Below are 25,446 nucleotides of genomic sequence, written 5' to 3' on the forward strand. Positions count from 1 at the left end.
AACAACACCCTAGACCAACTGGATCTAGTAGACATATACAGAACACTCTTCCCACCACCAAAAGAAGAAGATACATTCTTCTCAAGTGCACACGAAACATTCTCCAGGACAGACCACATATTAAGCCACAAAACAAATCTTAAAATTTTAAAATATTGAAATCATCATACAAAGTATCTTTTCCAATCATAATGGATAGAAAGTAGAGGTCAACAGAAGAAGGAAAACTAGAAAATCCACAAATACACAGAAACTAAACAACACACTCTTACACAAACAATAGGTCAGAAAAGAAATCACAAAATAAATCAGAAAATGTCTTGAGAAAAATGACAATGTAAACACAACATACCAAAACTTATGGAATACAGTGAAAGTAGCATTAAGACAGATGTTTATGGCTGTAAATGCTAACATTAAAAAAAAAAATCTCAAATAAAAAACTTAACTTTACCCCTCAAATTAGAAAAAGTACAAACTAGGGGCACCTGGGTGGCTCAGTCAGTTGGGTATCCAACTCTTGCTTTTGGCTCAGGTTGTGATCCCATGGGTTGTGAGATCAAGCCCCATGTTGGGCTCCATTCTCAGCAGGGAGTCTGCTCGAAGATTCTCTCCCTCTACCCCTTCCCCCACTCACACTCACTCATGTACTCTCTCTCCCAAATAAATAAATCTTAAAAAAAAAAAGAAAAAGTACAAACTAAACTCATTTCCTAACAAAAAATAGGAACTAATGAAGATTAGAGCAGAGATAAACAAAATTGAGAAAATAGAAAAATCAAACTAAGAGTTGGCATTTTTAAAAATCAACAAAACTGACATATAGCTATGTTAACTAATAAAAAGAGAAGACTCAAAATCAGAAATGAAAGAAGGAACATGACAACTAAAGCCACAGAAATAAAAAGGATTATAAGAGAATACTATGAACAAGTGCTTGCCAACAAATTGGATAACCTAGAAGAAATGGATAAATTTCTACAAACACACAGCCTACTAAGGTTGGATGATAAAAAGGAAGAGAAAATCTGAACAGACCCATAACTAGCAAGGAGGCTGGATTAGTAATCAAAACTTCCAAGTAATAAAAAAAAAGCCCAAGACCACATGTTTCACTGGTAAATTCTACCAAACACGTGAAGAATTAACATCAACACTTCTCAAACTCTTCCAAAATATTAAAGAGGAGGAAACACTCCCAAACTCCTTCCATGAGTTCAGCATTACCCTAATACCAGAGCCACACACAGATACTACAAAACAACAACAAGACCAGAACAATTTCCCTGATGAAATTTGATGTAAAAATCCTTAACAAAACACTAGCAAACCAAATTCAGTAACACATTAAAAGGATCATATACCATGACCAAATGTGATTTATAATATACCTACATTAATGGAATGAAAGACAAAAACCACATGACGATGTCAATTCATGCAGAAAAAGCATTTGACAAAATCCCAACATCCTTTAATGATAAAAAGCATTCAACAAACTAGGAATCGAAAAAAATTACCTCAACATAAAAAACACCATATATAAAAAACCCATAACTGTCATCATACTCAAATGGTTAAAAACTGAAAGCCTTTCCTCTATGATCAGGAACAAGACAAGGATGCCTGCTCTCACCACTTCTACATAGAATTCCTACCCAGAGCAATTAGGCAAGAGAAAGAAATAAAAGGCATTTGAATTGGAATGGAGTAAGTAAAATTATTTCTGTTCATGGGTAATATGATCTTAAATGTAGAAAACCCAAAAGATTTCACACGCAAAAAGCCATTAGAACTAATACATTCAGCAAAGTTGCAGGAAATGAAATCAACACACAGATATGAGTAGCATTTCTATACACTAACAATGAACAATGCAAAAAGGAAATTAACAATGCCATTTACAATAGTATCAAAAAGAATAAAATACACAGAAATAAATCTAACCAAGGAGGTGAAAGGCTTGTATATTGGAAACGACACAACATTGCTGAAAAAAACTATAAAAGACATCCCGTCTTCATTGACCATAAGATTTAATACTGTTGTCAATTCCACCCAAAGTGATCTATACAGATCAATGCCATCCCTACCAAAATCTCAAAGGCATTTTTTGCAGAAATAGAAAAATCTTTCCTGAAATTCATATGTAAACTGCAGGAACCCTGAATGGTCAAAACAATTTTGGAAAAGAAAAACAAAATTGGAGGTTTCATACTTCCTAATTTCAAATCTACAGTAATCAAAACAATGTGGTTGGCATAATGACAGACACAGAGACCAAAAGAATGGAATAGACAGTCCAGAAACACACCCTTGCATATATGGACAAATGATCTTCAACAAGGATGCCAACGCCACTCGATGGCAAAAAGACGGTCTCTTCAGCAAATGAGAAAACTAGATTCCATATGCAAAGAATGCAGCTGGACCCTTACCTTATACAATATACAAAAATTAACTCAAAATGGATTAAAGAGCTAAATGTAAGACCCAAAATTATATAACTCCTAGAAGAAAACATAGGAGAAAAGCTTCATGACACTGGATTAGGCAATGATTTCTTGAATGACACCAAAAACACAGACAACAGAACAAAAAAATAGACAAATGAGACTACAACAAATTCTAAAACTCCTGTGCTCAAAGGACACATTAACAGAGTGGAAAGACAATGTTTGGACTGGGAGAAAATATCTGTAAATCATATATCTGATAAAGGGTTAATATCCAAAATATATAAAGAACTCCTACAAATCAACAATCAATGATAGACAAATGTCCAATAAGTATATGAAAAGACACTCAAAACCACTAATCATTAGAGAACTGCAAATCAAAACCACAATGAGATATCACCTCATACTCATTAAGATGGTTATTACAAAAAACAAGCAAACAAACAAATAACAAGTGTCACTGAAGATGTAGAGAAACTGGAACCCTTGTACACTGTTGGTAGGAATGTAAAATGGTACAACCACTATGGAAAATAGTATCACAACTCCTCAAAAAATTAAAAATAGAAATATCATATGATCCAGCAACCCCACTGTTGGGTGTATATATATATATATCCAAAGGAACTGAAAGCAGGATCTCAAACAGATATCTGCACATTCACATTTATAGCAGAATTATTCACAATAGCCAAGAGGTACAAGAAATCCAATTGACCATCGGCACATGAATGGATAAACAAAACACAGTGTGTGTGTGTGTATATATATATGTATGTAGAATGGAATAAGGTTCAGCCTTAAAAGAAATTCTGACAAATGCTACAACATGGATGAACCTTGAGGACATTATGATGACTGAACTAAGTCAGTCACAAAAAGACATACATTGTATACTCTACTTATATAAGGTATCTAAAATAGTCAAATTCATAGAAAGAGAAAGTAGAACAGTGGTTACCAGCACCTAGAGGTGGGAGAAATGGGGAGTGCTATTACATAAGGAGTACTGAGTTTTAGTTTTGCAAGATGAAAAAGTTCTGGAGATTGGTTGCCCAACATTGTGAATATACTTAATGCTACTGAACTATAAACTTAAAAACGGTGAAGACAACAGATATTACGTGCTTTTTTACTACAATTTAAACTTTTAAAAAAAATAGAAATGACAAATTGTGAAACAAAATAAAATTCAGAACCAAAAACATGGTCAAAGTTCTATAAAGTTTACTCAGAAAAACCAAAATATGAGAAACATTCTAATTTAATAAACATAAACATACCCTCCACACACCAAGAACTCATTTGAAGCACGTCTGCCAGCAGTCCCCATCGGCATATCATCTAAAGGAGAAAGAGAAAAACACCATCAGTTCTGCTCTACCACCTGCTTAAAAAACGTAAATTGTCCCAACATGATTATTCGGAAAAATGTGAGCACCACACAAATTTACCACTCGCTTATGATGCAGTTTCCTCCACGAGTAAAAGCAGGTAAAAACCATGAGCAAAAACACTGAACACACTGCGCCCAGCTGAAAACACAGGCTGTAACCCTTCAGTGCCCACTTCTATAAACAAACATCAGGTCTTTCCAAGGTAAAGTGTCGTATTTATTTCAGTGTTACGTATCCTTCACCATTTAACAGGCACGGTAAAAACTGTGCTAACGTTTTTATCATGTTCCTTTTAATACGTCACTCACCAGCGTTTTTGAGTGTTAGGCTCCTGATTCCAATTTGCCCATAAACTCTGTGGTTTTTATTGAGCAATTTTTTTCAGAGAGTGGTAACTTTTAGGAACACGTTCCAGCACAACTGACTGTAAACGAAGTCTAGTTCACCCCACTGTTGGAGCACCCCCATCCTGCGTAACACTCCCTGTCTTGCACGGGTTGTTGAACAAGACGTCGTCGTGGAAGCTGGGACCTCTCAGACACTGTAGCACACACCACAGGCCGCCTTCACCTGCTCCGGTATCATCTACGTCTGGGAACAGAGCTGAGCTCAGAATGCAGGGGCCCCTCATTCTTGTCACTGGTATGTCCATTCTATCACATTGCCTGTGTGACTTTAAATGGCTGTAAAAGCATAATCAATGTGTAGATATGAAATAGCAGTGTTGACCAAGTAAGTTTTTAAAAAGAAAAGTATAGGTTATGCTGCTAACCCATACTCAAAAGGGGAAAAAAAGGAAACAGACACAAATATCCCTCTGAATGGCCCTAAATAAGAATTGAGAAATGCATTTATTTTAGCACATCTCAAGTCCCTGCTCTCATGAAGCTGCCATTCTAGTAATGAAAGAAGGTAATAGTGTCAGGCGTGATAAGAAATATAAAGGAAAATAGGGGCCCCTGGGTGGCTCAGTCCGTTAAGCATCCGACCCTTGATTTCAGCTTGGGTCATGATCTGGGGGTCATGGGATCGAGCCCTGCATCAGGCTCCACACTCTCTCAAAATAAAAAAATAATATAAATATTTTAAAATGTATATAAAGGAAAATAAATCAGGGTAAGAGAATAAAGAGAAGTGAGGACGGAAGCTACCTATTTTAAAGAGAAGAGCTCCTGATATGGTAATGGAGGGAACAAGGTAAATGGGGCAGGGACAGAAGAAGCTACATTTCACTAAGTGTACTTCATTTTGTAGCTTTGAGTTTGCAGCCATACATAATTTAGAAACAAAATAATAAAATCAAAAGGAAAAAGCAATCCTTAGAAATCAAAAGTAAAATGAAGCAAAACATTTATCATCTTTTATCATACATGACCATGTATCAACTTGTCTGGTATCGCTAGAAGGGAATTTTTTCAAGTGACTTTAAAGCTCTGTAATTTGATTGGACATCCCTAATAGGATTACCCTAAGGACAAAAAGACCCACAAAAAGACTTTTTTTATTTTATTTTTTTAAATTTTATTTTATTATGTTATGTTAGTCACCATACAATACATCACCAGTTTTGGATGCAGTGATCCACGATTCACTGTTTTCGTACAACCCCCAGTGCTCCATGCGGTACGTGCCCTCCTTAATACTCATCACCGGGCTAGCCCATCCCCCCAACCCCCTCCCCTCTAAAACCCTCAGTTAGTTTCTGAGTCCATAGTCTCTCATGGTTCATCTCTCCTTCCGATTTTCCCCCCTTCATTTTTCCCTTCCTTCTCCTAATGTCCTCCATGCTATTCCTTATGCTCCACAAATAAGGGAAACCATATGATAATTGACTTTCTCTGCTTGACTTATTTCACTTAGCATAATCTCCTCCGGTTAGAATGGCAAAAACTGACAAGGCAAGAAACAACAAATGTTGGAGAGGTTGTGGAGAAATGGGAACCCTCTTACACTGTTGGTGGGAATTCAAGTTGGTACTGCCACTTTGGAAAACAGCGTGGAGATTCCTCAAAAAATTAAAAATTTTTAAAATTAAAAATAGAGCTACCCTATGACCCATCAATTGCACTACGGGGTATTTACCCCATTTCACTACAGATGTAGTGAAAAGAAGGGCCATATGCACCCCAATGTTCATAGCAGCAATGTCTGCAATAGCCAAACTGTGCAAAGAGCCGAGATGCCCTTCAACAGATGAATGGGTAAGAAGATGTGGTCCATATATACAATGGAATATTACTTAGCCATCAGAAAGGATGAATACCCAACTTTTACATCAACGTGGATGGGACTGGAAAAAGACTTTTTTTAAAGTGGGCTCCATGCCCAACATGGGGCTTGAACTCTTGACCATGAAGATCAAGACTAACATGCTCTACTGACTGAGTGAGCCAGGCGCCCCCATAAAAAGATTTTAAATGGTTTTAGGTAATTATCTTGTTATTTTGATATGATATCATATTATGAAAGGAGAGAAAAGAGAAGAACCTAAATTCACAAGGGCAAAATGAAAAGTCAACAGCCACAAAAATTTAGAAGTTACAAAGTTGAAGTATTATTTGACCTAGGAGACCCTAGAAGACAGAATCTTTAGCCAATACAAGTTTCCCCCACATGGTATGAGGGAGTATTCTCCAGGAGATGTGAGCAGCCCTCCAAAAAGGAAGCATAATACATAATACATCACTACTGTCCGTAAGACCCACCCCATACAAAGCTTTCAAACAACATTCTAATTTTCTATTCTTAATTATGAGTATACAATAATTACCAAACATCCAAGGAAGGAATCTAATCTGAAACCGAGACTCCAAAACAACCTGGGAGAGATAAAAAAGAAAATATTTTCTGTAGAAAAGTAAAAAAAAAAAAAAAAAAAGTAATGTCCTCAGAGATAAAATATTGCATACTGAAATAAAAACAATACTTAGGGAGAGGGGAAGCTTCTAGAAATTAAAAATATGAGAACATAAATGATAAACTCAATAAAAGAAAGTATCAAGGAAATTTCCCTAAAATTAGAGCAGTAAGACAAAAAAAAGGAAAATCAGACAAAAGAGATAAGAAAATCAGAGGAGTGTACTCAGGTATTTGTCTTATTATTACTTTTAAACTGTATAGATGTTTTAAAGATCTAACGTGGGGACTCCTGGGTCCCGGTTTCACATGTAAGAAGCTTGGAAGTTGCCATTCTTCCCTAACAGCAAGTAAAAAGCTAAAGAGACTGAAAAGTGATCCAAAAAAGAGGAGGTCAGAAGCAAACTGATGCCCCAGGAATAGAGAGACAGATAGGCAAACACGCGGAGTTGTGGTTTATCTGAGAAGAGACTCAACCCGTAGAAGGCTTGAGGAAACCACAGCCAGGGCAGAAAAACATGAACCGTGACTGACAATTTGCTAGAGGATCACGATGGACAGCTCTCAGCGTTAAAAATTCCAGGAGGATCTAGTCATAGGGAGGCTCACAATATTGTCAGATTTATCTCAGGGAACTCAGATGCTCACAGTAAAACAGTGGAGAAAAAAATCCCCTCCTGCTTCTGGTGGGGATGGGAAAAGGAACCATTTTTAAATAGGTCTGAGCATTGTGTTCTTAACAAGGCCTGCCCTCAGGGGAAACCACTTCATCATCCGGAGCTTTATCTGCTGGAGTTAAGCTCCACCTAACTGAGCTGGGGGCAGGGAAATACCCAACCCCAGTGCCTTAGAGTCATCCTGTCCCACCTCAGGAAGGAGAAAGAAACTGGGGAACACTTGTGAAGCCCACAAACCAGAGACCTAGGCTCCCCAAAAGACTGAGACCTAATCACAGGACTGCAGAACACTTTCCTTCCCCCTACACCTCACCATCACATTACTAAAAGCCTACTTACAGCAGTTCCGTTTTACCCAGGACATCATGTATGACTATCAAGAAAAAGTCACAAGGCATAACAAAAGGCAAAAAACACAGACTGAAGAGACAGGGCCATGGCAAGGATGTCAGAATTACCAGACTGGAAATTTAAAACAACTATGATTAATATGCTAAGGGGCCTAATGGAAAAGGTAGACTGCATGCAAGAACAGATGAGCAATGTAAAAAGAGATGGAAATCTTAACAGAGAACCAAAAAGAAATGCTAGAGATTAAAAAACAGTGTAAAGGAAATGAAGAATGCCTTTCATAGGCTTATTAGTAGACTGGACATGGCTGAGGAAAGAAGATCTGAACTAGAGAACATATTGACAGAATCCTCAAAAACTGGAAAACAAAGTTTTTGTTTTTGTTCTAGATTTTATCCATTTATTTGACACAGAGAGCGAGAGCGAGAGAGCAAGCACAAACGGGGCACGGAAGGCAGAGGGAGAGGGAGAAGCAGGCTTCCTGATGAGCAGGGAGTCCGATGCGGGGCTCGGTCCCAGGACCCTGGGATTGTGACCTGAGCTGAGGGCAAACACTTAACCAAGACTGAGCTACCCGGGTGCCCCAACAAAGATTTTCTTAAAAAACAACAGAATATCCAAGGTCTGTGGGACAACTACAAAAGGTGTAACATGTGTAATGGGATTACCAGAAAAAGAAGAACGAACAAAAGGAACAGAGGGAAATATTGGAAACAATAATGACTGAGAATTTCCCCAAATGAATGTCAGACACCAAGCCACACATCCACAAAGCTCAGAGAGCTCCAGGCAGGATAAATGCCCAAAACAAAGACACCTAGGCAGATCATTTCCAAATTACAGAAAAATCAAAAATAAAGAAAAAAAAATTCTGAACAAAGTCAAAAAAAGAACACCATACTTATAGAGAAACAAAGGTAAGAACTGCATTGACTTCTCAGTCAAATAAAGAACACCATACTTAACAGAGAAACAAAGATAAGAATTGCATTGACTTCTCAGTAATCGCACAAGCGAATAATAGTAACATTATATTCAGTTATATATGCTTAATGTATATGTTCTATAAATGTATGGATAGGCTTATGTATTCTTATATTTAACTGGAATAAATGACAGCAATGATACAAGGGATGGCCGGATTTTGTTATTATAAGGGACTTCACACTATCACACTGAAGCGTTAAACTTTATTTGAAAGTGGACCTGGAGTGGGGCACCTGGGTGGCACAGACGGTTAAGCGTCTGACTCTTGCTTTTGGCTCAGGTCACGATCCCAGGGTCGTGAGATTGAGCCCCGTGTTGCACTCCATTCTCAGCAGGGAGTCTGCTTGAGATTCTCTCCCTCTCTCTGCCCCTCCTCCGGCTGCTTGTGCTCCCTCTCAAATAAATAACATCTTTAAAAAACAAAACAGGGGGCGCCTGGGTGGCTCAGTCGTTAAGCGTCTGCCTTCGGCTCAGGTCATGATCCCAGGGTCCTGGGATTGAGCCCCGCATTGGGCTCCCTGCTCTGCGGGAAGCCTGCTTCTCTCTCTCTCCCACTCCCCCTGCTTGTGTTCCCTCTCTCGCTGTGTCTCTCTCTGTCAAATAAATAAAATCTTTAAAAAAAAAAAAATTAAAAAAAAAATAAAAAACAAAACAAAACAAACAAAAAACAACCCAAAAAACAAGTTTAAAAGAATAGAAATCAATTTCTGCTCACAAACAACAATGGAATTAAACCAGAAATCAATAACAGAAAGGTAATTGGAAAATCCCCAAACACAGGGGGACTAAAAACACACTTTTTTTTTTTTTTTAAAGATTTTATTTATTTGAGAGAGAGAGAGAGCACATGAGAGGGGGGAAGGTCAGAGGGAGAAGCAGATGCCCGGCTGAGCAGGGAGCCCAATGCAGGACTCGACCCTGGGACTCTAGGATCATGACCTGAGCCGAAGGCAGACACTTCACCGACTGAGCCACCCAGGTGTCCCTAAAAACACACTTCTAAATAACAAATTGGTCAAAGAAGAAATCTCAAGAAAAATTTTTAAGTATTTTGAACTAAATGAATTTGAAAACACAACAATCAATAAGCTTCTAGCCAGGTGAACTAAAGAAAAAAATAGAGAGGGGATACAAATTACTAATACCACAAATGAAAGAAGAGACACCAGTAGAGGTCCCACTGAAATTAAAAGGGTAATAAAGGAATACTATGAAAAACTCTATGCCCACAAATTTGACACCCTAGATGAAATGGACCAATTCTGTGAAAGACACATCTGCCAAAACTTAGGAAGAAACAGGCAATTTGAATATAGGTCTTCATCTATTAAAGAAATTGAATCAATAATAAATAGCCTTCTAAAGCAGAAAGCACCAGGCCCAGATGAGTTGTCTGGTGAATTCTACCAAACACTTAAGGAAGAAATTATACCAAATCTCTATTTTCAATCTCTTTCTGAGGATAGAAGCAGAGAGAATATTTCCTAACTCATTCTATAAGGCCATCATTACCCTCATACCAACACCAGAAAAAGACATTACAAGGAGACTACAGACCAGTATTTCTCATGAACACAGATGCAAAAATCTCCAACTAAATATTAGCAAACTGAATCCAGCAATGTATAAGAAGAATTATATACCATGACCAAATGGAATTTATCCCAGGTATGCAAGACTGGTTCAACATTCTAAAATTAATGTAATCTATCACATTAATAGAAAATCACAGAAAAAGCATTTGACAAAATCCAACCACCATTCATGATAAAAACTCACAGTAAATTAAGAATGGAGGGGAACTGTCTCAACTTGATAAAGAATAGCTACAAAAAGCTACTGCTAACATAATACTAAATAGTGAGAAACTCCAAGCTTTCCCACTAAGATAGGGTAAAAATATATGGATGTCCTCTTTCTTTTTTTTTTCCCCACTGACTTTTTATTGGCTGTGGTTATTACAGTTTCATATAATCTGTGAAGAAAGTCCTCTTTCACCACTTCTTTTCAACACTGCACTGGAAGTCCTTGCTAATGCAGTAAGTCAAGAAAAGGAAATGAAAAGTATACAGCTTGGGAAGGTAAACATAAAACTATTGTTCAAAGATGACATGATTATGTAAAAAAAATATGAAAGAATTGACAAAAACCTCCTGGAACTAATAAGTAATTAAAGCAAGGTTGCAGGATATAAGGTAAATATTTAAAAAGTAAATTGCTTTCCTATATCTCAATAATAAACAACTAAAATTTGAAATTAAAAACACAACACCATTTATATCAGCACCCCCCAAAATGAAATATTTAGGTATAAATCTAACAAAAGTCATACAAGGTCTGTATGAGGAAAACTACAAAACTGATGAATGAAATCAAAGAACTACATAAATGGAGAGATATTCTATGTTTTTGGATAGGAAGACTAAATATTGTAAACATGTCAGTTCTTCCCAACTTGATCTACAGATTCACTACAATCCCAGTGAAAATCCCAGCAACTTATTTTATGGATACTGACAAACTAATTCTAATGGTTAAATGGAGAGGCAAAGGACCCACAATAGCCAACAGAACACTGAAATAGAAGGACAAAGGACTGACACTACGCAACTTCAAGACTTAATACAGTAGGGCACCTGGGTGGCTCAGTCGGTTAAGCGACTGCCTTCGGCTCGGGTCATGATCCTGGAGTCCCTGGGATCGAGTCCCGCATCGGGCTCCCTGCTCGGCAGGGAGTCTGCTTCTCCCTCTGACCTCCCCTCTCTCATGCTCTCTCTCTCTCCCAAATAAATAAATAAAATCTTTAAAAAAAAAAAAAGACTTAATACAGTAATCAAGACAGTGTTGTATTGGCAAAAGAACAAACAGATCAATGGAACAGAACAGGGAGACCAGAAAGAGACCCCCCAAAATACAGTCAACTGATCTTTGACAGAGGAGCAAAGACAATACAATGGAGCAAAGACAGTCTTCAACAAATAATGCTATAATAATTAGATATCCACAGACAAAAAAAAAAAATTCATCTAGATGTAGACCTTTCGAAAAAATTAACTCAAAATGGGCCACAGACCTAAATGTAAAAGAAAAAAAAATGCAAATATTGTAGAAGATAACATAACCTAGAGGACCTTGGGTATCATGATACCAACACTAAACGCAATCTATGAAAGAAAGAAATTTATTTAAATCATTTAATTGATCTTTAGTGATTATTAAAATTAAAAACTGCTCTGTGAAAGACAGTATCAAGAGAATGGAATATAAGCTACAGACTGAACAAAGATATCTGCAAAAGAATATTTGTGCCCAAAGACACATCTGATAAAGGACTGTTATCCCAAGTATAGAGAGAACTCTTAAAGCTCAACAATAAGATAACAGACAACCCAACTGAAAAATGGGCCCAAAATCTTTTTTTTTTTTTTAAGATTTTATTTATTTATTTGACAGAGAGACAGCAAGAGAGGGAACACAAGCAGGGGGAACGGGAGAGGGAGAAGCAGACTCCCCGCTGAGCAGGGAGCCCGATGCGGGGCTCGATCCCAGGACCCTGGGACCATGACCTGAGCCGAAGGCAGATGCTTAACCGACTGAGCCGCCCAGGAGTCCCTGGGCCAAAGATCTGAACAGACACCTCACCAAAGAAGATATAGGGATGGTGAATAAGCATATGAAAAGATGTTGAACTGATATCAGATGTCATCAGAGAAATGCAAATTAAAACAACGAGACACCGCTGCACATCTATCAGAACAGCCATCCCTGGAGCACTGACACCACCAAATGCTGGTGAACACGTGGAACAACAGAAACTCCCATTCACTGTTGGTGGGAATGCAAAATGGTACAGCCACTTGGGACGAGTTTGGTGTTTTCTTACAAAACTAAACATGCCCTTACCATACCAGCCAGCAGTCATGCTCCTTGGTATTTATCCAAAGGAGCTGCACGCTTATGTCCACACAAAAACCTGCACACAGATGTTTATAGTAGCTTTATTCTTAATTGTCAAAACCTGGAAGCAATCAAAGTGTCCTTCAATAGGTAAATGGACAAACTGTGGTACAGAACTATAGAGACAATAAAAAGATCAGTGGTTTCCAAGGGACAGGTGGGGAGCTCAGAGGATTTTTAGGGCACTGAAAATGCTCTCTATATTATAACGATGGATAAATGTCATTATACCTTTCTCCAAACCCAAAGAATGTACAACAACAAGAATGAATTCTAAGTGGACTATGGATGTTGGGTGATTGTGACGTGTCAATGTAGGTTTATCCTCTGGTATTATCCCTTTAACATCTGGTGAGTATGTTGAGAATGGGGAGGGGCAGGGGGTATGTGGGAAACTGGTACCTTCCTCTCAGTTTTGTTGTAAACCTAAAACTGCTCTAAAAAAATAAAATCTTTGGGGCACCGGTGTGGCTCAGTCGGTTGAGTGTCCAACTCTTGATTTCAGCTCAGATCATCATCTCAGGGTTGTGAGATCGAGCCCCACATTGGGTTCAGTGCAGAGTCTGCTTGGGATTCCCTCTCTCCCTCTCCCTCTGCCCCTCCCCCCACTTGCTCTTACTCTTTCTAAATAAATAAAAATCTTTGAAAAATATATGCATGATATATTTTACAATAACAAATTTTTAATAACTAAAGAGAAGGGTGTGGGGATGCCTGCCTTCAGCTCAGGTCATGATCCCATGGTCCTGGGATCGAGTCCCACATCAGGCTCCTTGCCGAGCAAGGAGCTTGCTTCTCCCTCTGCCTCCCCCTGCTTGTGCTCTCACTCTTTCTCTCTGACAAATAAACAAATAAAATCTTTAAAAAAATAAAAATAAAAAGAAGGGTGTGGCCAACTATAACAAATGCTGTAAACACATCAAAAAGATGAAGACTGAGAAATGACCTGAGATTTGGAAGCACAAAGACCTCGACAGGAGCATTTTTGGAAAAAAAAAATTTCAAATACAGTATTTATACAAGGACAAAAAACAAAGGTAACTAGAATAAGACAAAAGATGTGAATGTCCTTTATGTAGGAAAATATAAATATCTATCAAAACACATTAAGGAAACCTAAATAAGTGGAGAAACATACTTTTTTTTTTTTAGATTTTATTTAAATTCAAGTTAGTTAAGGTATAGTGTATTACTAGTTTCAGGGGTAGAATTTAGTGGTTTATCAGTTGCATACAACACTCAGTGCTCATTCTATCAAGTGCCCTCCTTAATGCCCATCGCCCAGTTACCCTATCCCCCCACCCACCTCCCCTCCAGCAACCCTCAGTTTGTTCCCTAGAGTTAAGAGTCTCTTATGGCTTGCCTCCCTCTGTTTTTATCCTATTTCACTTTTCCTTCCCTTCCCCTATGATCCTGTTTTGTGAGAAACATATATTCTTTTTTTTTTTTTTAAAGATTTTATTTATTTATTTGAGAGAAAGAATGAGAGAGAGAGCCTGAGAGGGGTGAGGGTCAGAGGGAGAAGCAGACTCCCTGCTGAGCAGGGAGCCCGATGTGGGGCTCGATCCCGGGACTCCAGGATCATGACCCGAGCCGAAGGCAGTCGCTTAACCAACTGAGCCACCCAGGTGCCCGAGAAACATATATTCTTGATTTGACAATTTAATATTGTAAAGATCATTAACTGTCCCTGTATAGGTCTTTTAAAATCAACACAATTCCCATCAAAATCCCCAAATGGTTTTTTGTAAGATTTGTCAAGCTGCAATTAGACGACACTGGCACAAAAGGCGTCAAGAGTAGCCAGGGTGATTCCAAAGAATACTAGAATGCTCTCTACCATCACCCCTCCCCACAATCTCTCTCTCTCTCTGTCTCTCACACACACACACACACACACACACCAATTTAAAAATGATTATAATACAGACAAATAGACCAATGGAATAAATAGAAAACCTTAAAACAAACCCAATTCTTTATGTAAACGTGATATGACAAATCTGGAATTGCCTCTCAGTAGAAAAAGGACAGAATATTCAATAATAAGATCCCTACCTTATTCCATCTACAAAAGTGAATTCCAGGTAAAGGTAAAGATGAAAAAAAAAAAGTATTTAGAAGTTACCATTATTCCATTGGGGCAGCACGGCAGAGACTATTAGTTGCCTACAACTTGTCTGTACCAATATTTCATAGATTTGAAGTTGAAAATTTCTAGAGTATCCATGTGGAAGGAACTCTGACACAAGGATATCTGTTACAATACATTTTGAATAGTGAAAAGATAGGAATTATCTAAAACCAAGCTATAATAACGTTCCTTATACCATTTACTTAAAACTGTAAAAACACAAGAATACTGTATGTTATTTATAGATACAGGCATATGTGAAAGTATTAAAAAAAATCTACAGTAAGAATTTACCTCTGGCAAGAGTAGAACGAGGAAAAGGACTTTAGCCGTACCCGTATAGCATTTTACATCTTTAAAAGACATCTAAAACAATGTGGCCAAACTTCGACATAAATAAAATTAGAATGGTGGTGGACTTGAGTATCTGCTGTATTATTTCCTGCTTGAAATACTGCATAATTTTTCATTTTAATTCCTTTTTTAAAATAGAAGAAAACCACTGTATTCTGGATTTTTAAAGGTAACTCCCAGTTGTCGGAGCACCAATGGTGAACCACCCCACCTACCCCTGCAGCTCTGTCCGTGCTCCCCCTGCCCCAGTCGATACACCCCGGAGCTCGCTTGCTCTGGGGATGACGGCCTTCACAACAACTAGCACGATGCCTAAGGGCAGCAGCTGTAAAACCTGACAAACAACTACACAGACCTCTTGATACGAACTTATCCAACCATCTGCACCTGCACATGGTCAACTTGATACTATTCAATTATTGAAGGAACCCAGTTTCTGGTTTTTCTGATCCTGTTCCTTCACAACCAAACCACAGTTCCTTCTTCCTCCATGGTTTTGTCTAACTTCTTTTTTTGTAGGTTTTCTGGTGCCCTTTGCTACTCCTTAGAGCCCTGACCATATTTAGTCAAGTTGGATTCTGCTTCCTTTATAAAAACTCTTCCCATATATTTATGAAACTCATTCCTGACCTCATGCCAGTCTCTCCTGAAGGGCCTCCAGACTGGTTTTAACCTCCCTTGACTCTTAGGTTGTTTTTGCAAAAGAGGTCTTCCCTTCATGCCTTTCCTTAAATTTAATTTCTCTCATTCTGCTGACTTTTCTATTTCTTTCTGTGTGGATACAAACAGAATTGGAGATCATTTCCCGCAAACTTTTCATCTACCTTCAGAACCCAGTTAGTGCTTTATGGAAGATGACTGAGCAGAGCTAAAACGTAGGTAGGTAGTTCTGGGAATTCAAACAACTCAATAAAGTGCCCCCTCTGAAAAGGTGGCCGACACGAGAGAGCATGACATAGGAGTTAAAAATAAATGCCAGGCTAGTAAATTAAGAAATATAATGTGTGCAAGTAGAAAAGATTCTCACATGAGTGGTCGGACGAGACGCTGTGTGGGACGAAAACAAAGTCATCCGTGTCACAAGAAGAGTTCTTGCTACTGGCACTGGCGGAGTCTCTGGACACCTGGAGATAGTCGGGAGGACCCAGTGGTGGGGAGCATAAGTTTTCCTCCTGAATATGCTGCATATCTGGAAGGGACTGCAATTAACAACATAAAATTAAAACTGGCCTCACAACAAAATGCACGTCAGAACAGCCATTCGACCAAGGAATACTGTCTTCATACAAGTGGGCATAAAGTTCAGTTCCATCTTAAAACTTCAAAAAAAAAATCTCTTTGGAAAATCTTTCCCTTAGAAAAGCACAGTTTAAAGTGTCTTTGTATAAAGACTTCTAAAATGTTTTCCAAAAATGATACTTAAACATATATCATACCACTTATCATGTACACGTCTGCCTCTCCTGAAATTTCTGAGGGGTGTTTTTATCATCTCAACAGTCCCAGATTTGGCTCCTGGCCTAGCAAAGCAGGTGCTCAGCAACTCTTCACTTGATGACCAAAACAGTGTCCAGGGACTTTAGACTAATGACATCCTGCAGACATTTTAAAAAGTTTTAAACTTCCAATGAAGAAAACAATATAAACAGGAAAGCAAGAGACCATGTTCTGTAAAAAAGTAAATAAATCAATAAGGATAACTGCATTCAAGCCTAGAGATTTATGTACACTCACAGAAAGAAAGATCTGGAAAACCTTACAGGTTGTGGGTATGTTCCTTTTGTTCCTCTTTTGTTAGGGGGAGGAGTGGGTTTGCAGGCGACAGGGCAGGAAGGAAAGGAAAGCATTGCAAAATGTATATAAGCAAATAGTCAGATGTAAGCAGTTACATGCCCTTTGGCATTTGCCTAGTTCAAGGACTCAAGTGACACCTCTCATTAAATGTCTTGATTACACAATGGTTTTCTGAAACAATGAACTTCCTAGCTGATTGTGTTAAGTCCCCTATGACCCTGTTTAACCTCTGTTTCTATTTAAGAAAAGGAAAAATACTACACAATGCCCTTTAAACTTAAACCCCCCAATCTTAAACACCCAATTCACTGTTAGCTCTCCTTTGAATGTCACTATGCAATGAAATCTGTCTCACATCTCCTATTGTGTGTGTGTGTGCCTGTGTGTGTGTGTGTGTGTGTGTGTGACACACACAAATGACATACAATCCCCTCATCACTTTTTAGAGAGACCTTATGTGTCAAGGTAATCAAGCGAAGGGATAATGGAAAGACTAACAGGACTGACCGGCTACCATGGGCTAGATACTGTTGAGAATTTTCCATGTGTTCCCTAACCAGTCCTGTTCTGAAACCCATTTCATATATATATAAATAAACAAAGCTCAGAAGTTTGGGAAATTTGCCTGAGATCACACAGCCAAAAAGCGGTCAAGTTGATATGTGATTCCAAGCATCTAACTCCACAATTTCTTTCCAGTGGTTTAGGCAGGCACTTTCTCGAGTAAACTTGTCTGCACCCACAGCATCTGAGTGGAAGAGATCTTCTCCTCAATAGTCTCTCCACCCTTGCTCTAAGTCTATTCCCCTCCACCTCCTCAGAGACCTGGATCAGCTCCCCCCTGCTCCTGAAGCTCTCACCCTCTCCCTTTCCTCTGGCTTTCTTCCCCTCCGCACATAAACACATTCCATTTTCTCACACCTCAAATCCCTGCAGTCCTCTTAATTAACCATCTTCTCTCACTTCCTTACTTTTTAACAATGTCTCTCGAAATTATCAATCTTCACTGACTCAAACTCCTCACCTCCTATGTATCGCTCAACCCACCATAATCACTTTCTGCCTTCAACTGTCCAATAAGACGGTCTTTATCAGGCTTACCATTCACTCCCACTGCCAAGTCATGTGGACACGTACTCTATTCCTTAAGTTACCTGAACTCTGTTTCATCTGCACTGCGGACCACTCTTGACACTCTACCCCTTCATTCAGTGAGCCTGCTTCTTAGTCTGTTTTGTGGGTAACTGCTTCTCGTTTGTCCCTTAAAGGAGAGGGATAAGAATGTGGAGTTCCCCAAGGTGCCACCCTGGGCCCTCTGCTCCTCACATTTTTATACTTACCCTGGCGACCACTCTCACCCTCCTTCAAGTACCACCACACCTCTGCAGCCTAGGTCTCTCCGGTGAGCGTGGACTAACTCACCACCTTCCCACTCCAAAGCACTCCTCCCCACTCTCCCTGACTGAGCGACTTCACCATTATCCATCCATTCAGTCCCCAGTTCAAGCAATTCCAGGCTCGGCAAACTCTACCCTTCTCTTACCTAGCCCCCACCTTCCCGCACGCCCTCATTCTCAGAAAACAAAATGAATGAGCTCAGGCCCTCATTCTGAGAAAAACAAAAACAAAACAAGAAAGGTGCAGTAGTCTGCAGTGTTCTCTTTCCTCTGATAGAGAGACCACTCTACTCTCTACTAGTCTCAAATCCAGCCTTCCACCCTGCTTTCAGAAGAATCGAGCTAAGACACACAGCGGGTCACAGCACACCTCCACCTAAAAGCATTCAGATGGCTCACCACAGCCAAATCCCATCAGGATACAGCAGTTCCCTGCCTCTCTAGCTCTACCTACCCCTCCCCACACCACCAATGCTCTCTGCATCCACCCAGCCTGGACTGCTCAGAGAAGCCTTGTCTACAGAACTTCCAACAATGATGGAGACATGGATCTACTAGCCATAGACAGCTACTGAACACTTGAAAGGGGCTAATGTGACTAAGGAACAAACTTTTAAATTTCACTTAATTCTAACAAATTTAAGTGGGCCCGGGGGGGTTAGAGAATACTTTCAGTGGGTCATGCTTCCATGACTTTATGAATGGGGATATCTCTGCCTACAATGCCATTCTTTTACTAATTCACTTTGCTAAGTCTTTCTTTAAAACTCTGCTCAATGTCCTCCCCTGAGCAGCCTTCCTGAGTTCTTGGTCTGATTTCATGCTCCCCATTCATGTTCCCACAGGCAATAAAGAGACACACACAAATGCTTCCTACAGTATTGCTTTACCTACCTCTTCTCCACAAAACTAAATGAAAAGCTCCTTAATGTAAGAGATCTGGTCATTTCATTCATTTGTATTAAACGAAACCTTATAGAAACTAGGTGTCTAATAAATGTTAGGAAACCAAGAAATGTTCAAGAAATATTATCTGAATAGCATTTAACCTATAGCCAATATCATAACTCAAAGACTGATTTGGATTTTTTTTTTCCTTTCAAAGATTTCTCTGGAATCAAGTAGCAGCTGGATATTTGTGTGAGAATGTAAAAAAAAGAGAATGTTGTATGTGCATGACTATGTGTATCAACCCTCCATATGAGAGTCTACTCCAGCCGTAGGAAGGAAGGGGATGCATGCATAAAATTATCTTATTTTTGGCAGGTTACATTAAAAGCAAGACCTATTAAACCATCCCATTTCTCACTATCTGGAAATTAGAAACATTCTGGATTTCCTTTTATTCTCCAGCTTTCTTTTTTCACTTTTTATTTTCACTTCAAGCATTAGATGGTTTTTTTTTTAAGTCGGCTCCACACCCAGCGTGGAGCCCAATGCGGAGCTTGAACTCACGACCCTGAGACCAAGACCTGAGCTGAGATCAAGAGTTCGACGCTTAACGGACTGAGCCACCCAGGCGCCCCAAGCATTAGCTTTTAATAAAAGCCTTCTAAAAATGGTTTTCCCACCAAAGTTTTTAGCATCTAAATATGCCTCTTCTCTCCCTCTGGCATGTCCTCACTCCTGTTAGCACTCCGTCTCTTCCCCAGCAGCCTGAGCCTAGCTCTGTATGCTCTCCCTTTCAATGCTACCCCACCCAACAGAAAACCCCAACTCGCTCTCTCCAGATAAAGCAATTTCCAATCCAATGTCCCTCCTACTGGACCCTCTCTTTCTCACTCCTTGGTCATTCTACAAACAGGCTCCTTTCTTCTTGCTCTCTCCCACATCTCTCTCATAATTAGATTCCTCCCTGTGGTTCCTTTCTCAAGCATAAACTTTGCTTTTCATATTATGTCTCACACTGTATCAAAAACAGACTTCATAATAATAGCTACAGTTTATCAAGTACCCACTCCCGCTGCTGTTGAAGCACAGTTCATGAAGCCTGCCTTACAAACGAAGGAGCCATGGCTCAGCTCTGGAACCGACCTGCTCCAAGTTAAGGGTGAGCAAGCAGCCTGGTCAGCACCGAAGTCAGTTGTGCCTGGCTCCAAATAAGGCCAACTGTCTTTCCATGTCGGTACACTTCCTCTGCATTTCTCCCCAGTCACTCCAAATCCAGTGTTTTCTTATATTCCAGACTGAAGCAGGAAATCCACAACACTTTTTTTTCCCCTCTTTTCTTTTCTTTTAATTCATGGGACTATAATGTCTTATTAGCCCATCTGCTTTTTCTAACTTGGTTTAAGTCTGCAGGGTTAGGCAAAAAGGGTTTTTGCCAGTTTTAGGACTCGTCTGTTTGCGATCGGCTGCGTCAGCATCTGCTTTAGCTATGGGCTGTTAGGTTTTCCTTGAAATTAATAATAACAGCAGTTGCCACTTACTGAGTACTATGTACCAGACATTGTAGTAAAGTGCTTTTGCTCATTTATCCTTAAAAAATCCTATGAAATAGGTCAATTACACTCGCTTTCCATATGAGAAACAGGCTCAAAGAGATTAAGCCATTTGTCCGGGTTAATGTGGCAAGTAAGGAATGCAGAAGCTCCCAAGCCCCATGCTCTTTAACCTCTGAGGGGAACCCACTAATTATACAATCACCTCCTTTTATCACTGCCCCACCCTCTGCCAGCAGAATTCAAGAAATTCATGTCTGCCAGGCTAATCTGGAAAATATTCACAATAGCTGACACAAGGGCCCTTGGACCTTCAGCTGATGGAAAAGCCTCAAGGTCACAACCCACACTGCAACAGAGATTTGGGGAAAGGGTCAGAAAAGGGCAGAGTAAAACCCTGGGAGAGTGGAGCAGAAATTCTCAGGATCTAGAAGAAGCACTTAGGTTGGAGGGGAGAAAGCCATGGAGAAAACGGCCTGGGAAGCCGAGGGGAGGGAAGAGGCTGGTGTGGAGCAACTCTTGAAGGGCTGGTAACCATCATTATGGGAACTGAAGTCAGAAGAATGTGGCTCAGAGGTCACTGACCACCACTGGAAATTCTACGTACAATAAATATCCAAACTGATGTGATGATAGAGAAAATAAATAGCTATAACCTATCTACTTGTGATGGGTACTCTGCAATTATCATCCTTCCCAACCCCTAGGGCATGAAAAGGTGAGAGTACTGTACTCCCTGTTTAGACGGAAAGGGCCCAGAGGGGTGCCATTTCTTGCTAAAGCTTACACAGCTAAATAAGGGCAGAGGTCCAAATCTAGGTCCATTTGACTCAACAATCACGCTCTCTGCCCAAACCGCAGCAGCACTAGGAACTGCACCTCAAAAGGATATCCACAGTGTATTGGCAGGCTCCCTACGAACAGAGGCAATAGCACTAACTCTGAAATTATGTTTAGTAAAACCAGAACTTACTGGTGGAGAGGCAAAACGACAAGATGGAGAGCTACCACAGGAGCTTCCAGGGCCAGGGCCAGCATACACGGGCACCGGAACCGGGCAGGCTGGGGGAAGAAACACAGATGAGAGAGACGCCACTCTGCAGGGCAATTACACGGCTCGTCTAACAGAAACCCTGTCGAAACTACGACCTCTTTGCGTTGACCAAAAATTCATTCACCTACTTATTAGAGCTCCCATGGGTAGAACTACAACTGCAGCAATTACTACAACTATTTCAACTGGGATTTGGGAAAAAAATGACTGTGTAATTCAATAAATAAAGCTACAGGTATTGAAGAAAAACTCAATGAAATCTTGAGAAGCACAATCAAAAATTAATTTTGTGACACAAAATGCTAATTCTCCCTTAAGTCTGCCTTCACTCTTCAAGTAAAAATGCAAAAAAAATGGGTACTCACATTTTTTCACTGGAACTTGCTCAAGAAAAGGATGGCTAAAAAACGCTTCTGTAATGAAAAAAGGAGAATGCAACCCTTAAACTGAGGTTGACTAGCAGACAGGTTAATCTTGTCGATGTATTTAACAGTGTCTTTGAGATCATAATTATTATTAACTTCTTTATGTAGCCTCCATCTCCTTCCACTGTAAAAGCCTATGACTTTTATAAGTCATCTACAAAATGATCAGATTATAATTTAAAATAGTAATTGTGAATTTTGCAAACACACGTTACCAAGGCGGCAGGCCCCGAGCAACCGAGGCAGATGTGTTCTGGGACCTGTGCTGCCCCTGCTAAGCACGTACGGGAAGCACAGCTGTGGTTAACTGTCCTACGAGGCAACCCAGGCAGCTGATTTATACAATAAATCCCATCCTTCTATCCCAGAAGAGAGATTCCTGCAGGTGGTTTCACATTTTTTTTTTTTTTAAATCTGTAAGTCTGATTTAATTTCTTTGGCTGTCCACCAAGGATAAAACCTACACAATAAGGCTGCTAATTAGGTAAAGATAAGTAAGTCGGTGAGGACATGGCCATTCATTACTTTCTTTACCTTCCCATTTCACTATTTCTTTAAAAACCCACAAAGATAATCTCCTGTGTCATGAAGTCCCAGACCCGTATGCTAGTAAATCTCTCAGAGCAGGCAAGGAGGGCAGCACACCACCAGCGTGGGGGTTTAAATGAGGTGATACGAGATCAGGAAAAGCTTAACTCAGGGCCAGTCTCAAGTATCTTCTACTCTGAACGGTCCCATGAGTTTCACTGATATAAATCGCCAAAAGCCACTCAGGGTAAATATCAGTTACAAGATTTGCTAAGGAATAGAAATGTGGAGGATTTCGAAGAAAAACATGAGTTTTCTACCTGTGTAGTATACGTACACATTAATGCTAGTTTGACTTATAAGATTTTTTATGCTAATTTTTGCAATGGACATAATAGGGATGAAACAAAAAAGATATAAAAAAACTGAAAGCAAATGCTCTGAAACCGCATTCCCCATCAACTGCTATGGTATGGAAAATATACAAATACTTGATATGATCTATCATTTTAAAACTATTATCGATGAATATGTTGTTTCAGTATTGACCCCTATTTCTCATGGTTACAGAGCAATTCTCAATTTAATTTCTCCCTCTGAAAGATAAAAATATTTACCAAGTACATGTGCTGAAATTTAGTTCCAACTTCACAAAACTTTAAGAAAATACATATCAGACTATTTCACCTTGTCCCTTATATGGAAACTTCTAGACCTATTGTCTACTGAGGACATTTGCTAGGACAACAAATCGGGTGCTTCACATAACAGTTTATTTAATCCTCACAAACTTAACGCAGCATTATCTTCCTTTTATGGACAAGGATAAAGCACATAAAGGCCATGTATCTTCTCCAATGTCAAAGAGCTAGCAAGTTGAGGGACTAGAATTCAAACCCTGGTCTGTCTTATCCAGAAGCCTATGTGGACTTCCATAACACACACGAACAGACCAAAACTCTGGACTAAGTTTTTGCAAATCTCTATTACTATTACAACTAATTACTACAGGAAACATCAAACACTTTTTTTTTTTTCTAAAAATATCAAGATCAAGGTTAATAAGCATTTTCATTGAACATGTCTTACGGCTTTTCTGGTCTGAAATTTAAATATAAGTAGTGCTGTTTTTACATATGACTGGTAAGAGTAAGATCAAGAAGAACAATCTTTTACATGAGATTGATACGAACAAGTTAACAAACTGTCCCCCAAAGAGGAGCTGAGACCCAAACAATTTCAGGGAAAAAGGTTCTTTCAAAACCTTCAGGAACTGGATAATCCCTACAGTATTAAGCATTCCAAATTCTTTCATTATGCAACAAGTGGTAAAATATTGTTTGAAAATAGACTGTGTTAAAATACTTAGAAATTTTTAGCTTTAAATGATTATATTATAAAAAGAAGAAAGGCTCAAAATCAGTGATTCACCTTTAGAATGTAAAAATCTAAAATCACGGCCTCGTGGAGCACCCAGAGCCTGCTCTCCTAAAGCCCCAAAGCCGTGAAAACCAATCTGCCACAGAGCTCCCCTCCCTGTCTCCCAAAACCCCATCTTCGAGGCCAGGGACTTTTCCACCAGCATTCTGGAGTGTTTCTCCTCCTTTCCTTCTTCCCAGATCTTCTCCCAAATACATCCCCAGCCTAGACCTCTCCTCTGAACTCCAGGTGCCCTTTGGGTATCTGCACCCCTATGTTGAATCCATGTCTTCAATTTGACAGGTCCAAGCTGAACCCTGATTTGCCCCATAGCCTGCTCGAGCCACACAGCCTCACCCAGCTATAACCAACGACTCTATACCTTCACGTGCCCAGGCCAGACAGCCTGGAGGCATCTTTGAGTCTTCTCTCTCTCACACCCCACATCCAATTCCTCTGTCAATACTGCTGCCTCTACCTCCAAAAAGATCCAGAATTCAAGGGACTCCCTACCACTTCTGTGGCTTTTATTCCGGCCTAAGCCCCTTCATCTCTCACTGGGGTAACTGCTGTAGTCCCCACATTGGTCCCCCAGCCTCTGTGCTCCCGCTACCTCACCGTCCCTCTCCACAGTCTGTTGGCAACAAGCAACCAGAATGATCCTTTCTAAAGATGGGTCAGATCCTATTATTCCTCTGCTCACGTTCTCCCCATCACACTTTCAGCAAAAGCCCACGTCTTTAACCAGCCTTCTAACTGTTCCTCCAGCTTACGTGGCACTCTCCCAGCCCTGAGCACTTGTACTGGCTGTTCACTCCGCCTGGAAAGCTCTTCCCACAGACATGCACACCGCCCACTGTCTCACTATCCTGCTGTCCTTGACCAAGTATTTCTTCAAAGGCCACTTCCTCAGAAAGGGCTTCACAGAACTTAAACTTTCAATCCCTCCCCCACCTGCATTTCCCTTCCCTCTTCTTTCCCACAGCACTTATCACCTTCTATATGGTGCGTGATTATCGTTTAGCCTTTGTTTGCCTCTCCCCCACGAGAATACATGAGGACAGGGATTTTCTTTATTATTTACTACTCTATCCTCTGTACCTAGAACATAGTGAGCAGTCAATAAATATTTACAAAATAAGGGAAGGAAAAAAGACAAAGAGAAAGAAAGAAATTGACTTTAATTTTCTCCTGAAAACTCTATAGTATCATTCAA

The 25,446-nt window shown here is 39.7% G+C and overlaps 1 protein-coding gene across 3 annotated transcripts in view; it reads right to left on the reverse strand.

Moving 5' to 3' along the window:
• ULK2 (unc-51 like autophagy activating kinase 2) overlaps window positions 1-25,446 on the reverse strand; it is a 72,181-nt gene that overhangs the window by 30,059 nt on the left and 16,676 nt on the right. For all 3 annotated transcript variants that reach the window (XM_081805645.1, XM_081805644.1, XM_081805643.1), the window contains exons 8-11: window positions 22,224-22,271; window positions 21,778-21,866; window positions 16,200-16,371; window positions 3,743-3,803 (exon numbers count right to left, since the gene is read on the reverse strand). In XM_081805645.1, coding sequence (XP_081661771.1) covers window positions 3,743-3,803; window positions 16,200-16,371; window positions 21,778-21,866; window positions 22,224-22,271 — 370 coding nt within the window. The remainder of the gene's footprint in view (window positions 1-3,742; window positions 3,804-16,199; window positions 16,372-21,777; window positions 21,867-22,223; window positions 22,272-25,446) is intronic.

This window comes from Leptonychotes weddellii, chromosome 15 (genome assembly GCF_054177405.1).
Source record: "Leptonychotes weddellii isolate Sample4059 chromosome 15, ASM5417740v2, whole genome shotgun sequence".
Classification (NCBI taxonomy): domain Eukaryota; kingdom Metazoa; phylum Chordata; class Mammalia; order Carnivora; family Phocidae; genus Leptonychotes; species Leptonychotes weddellii.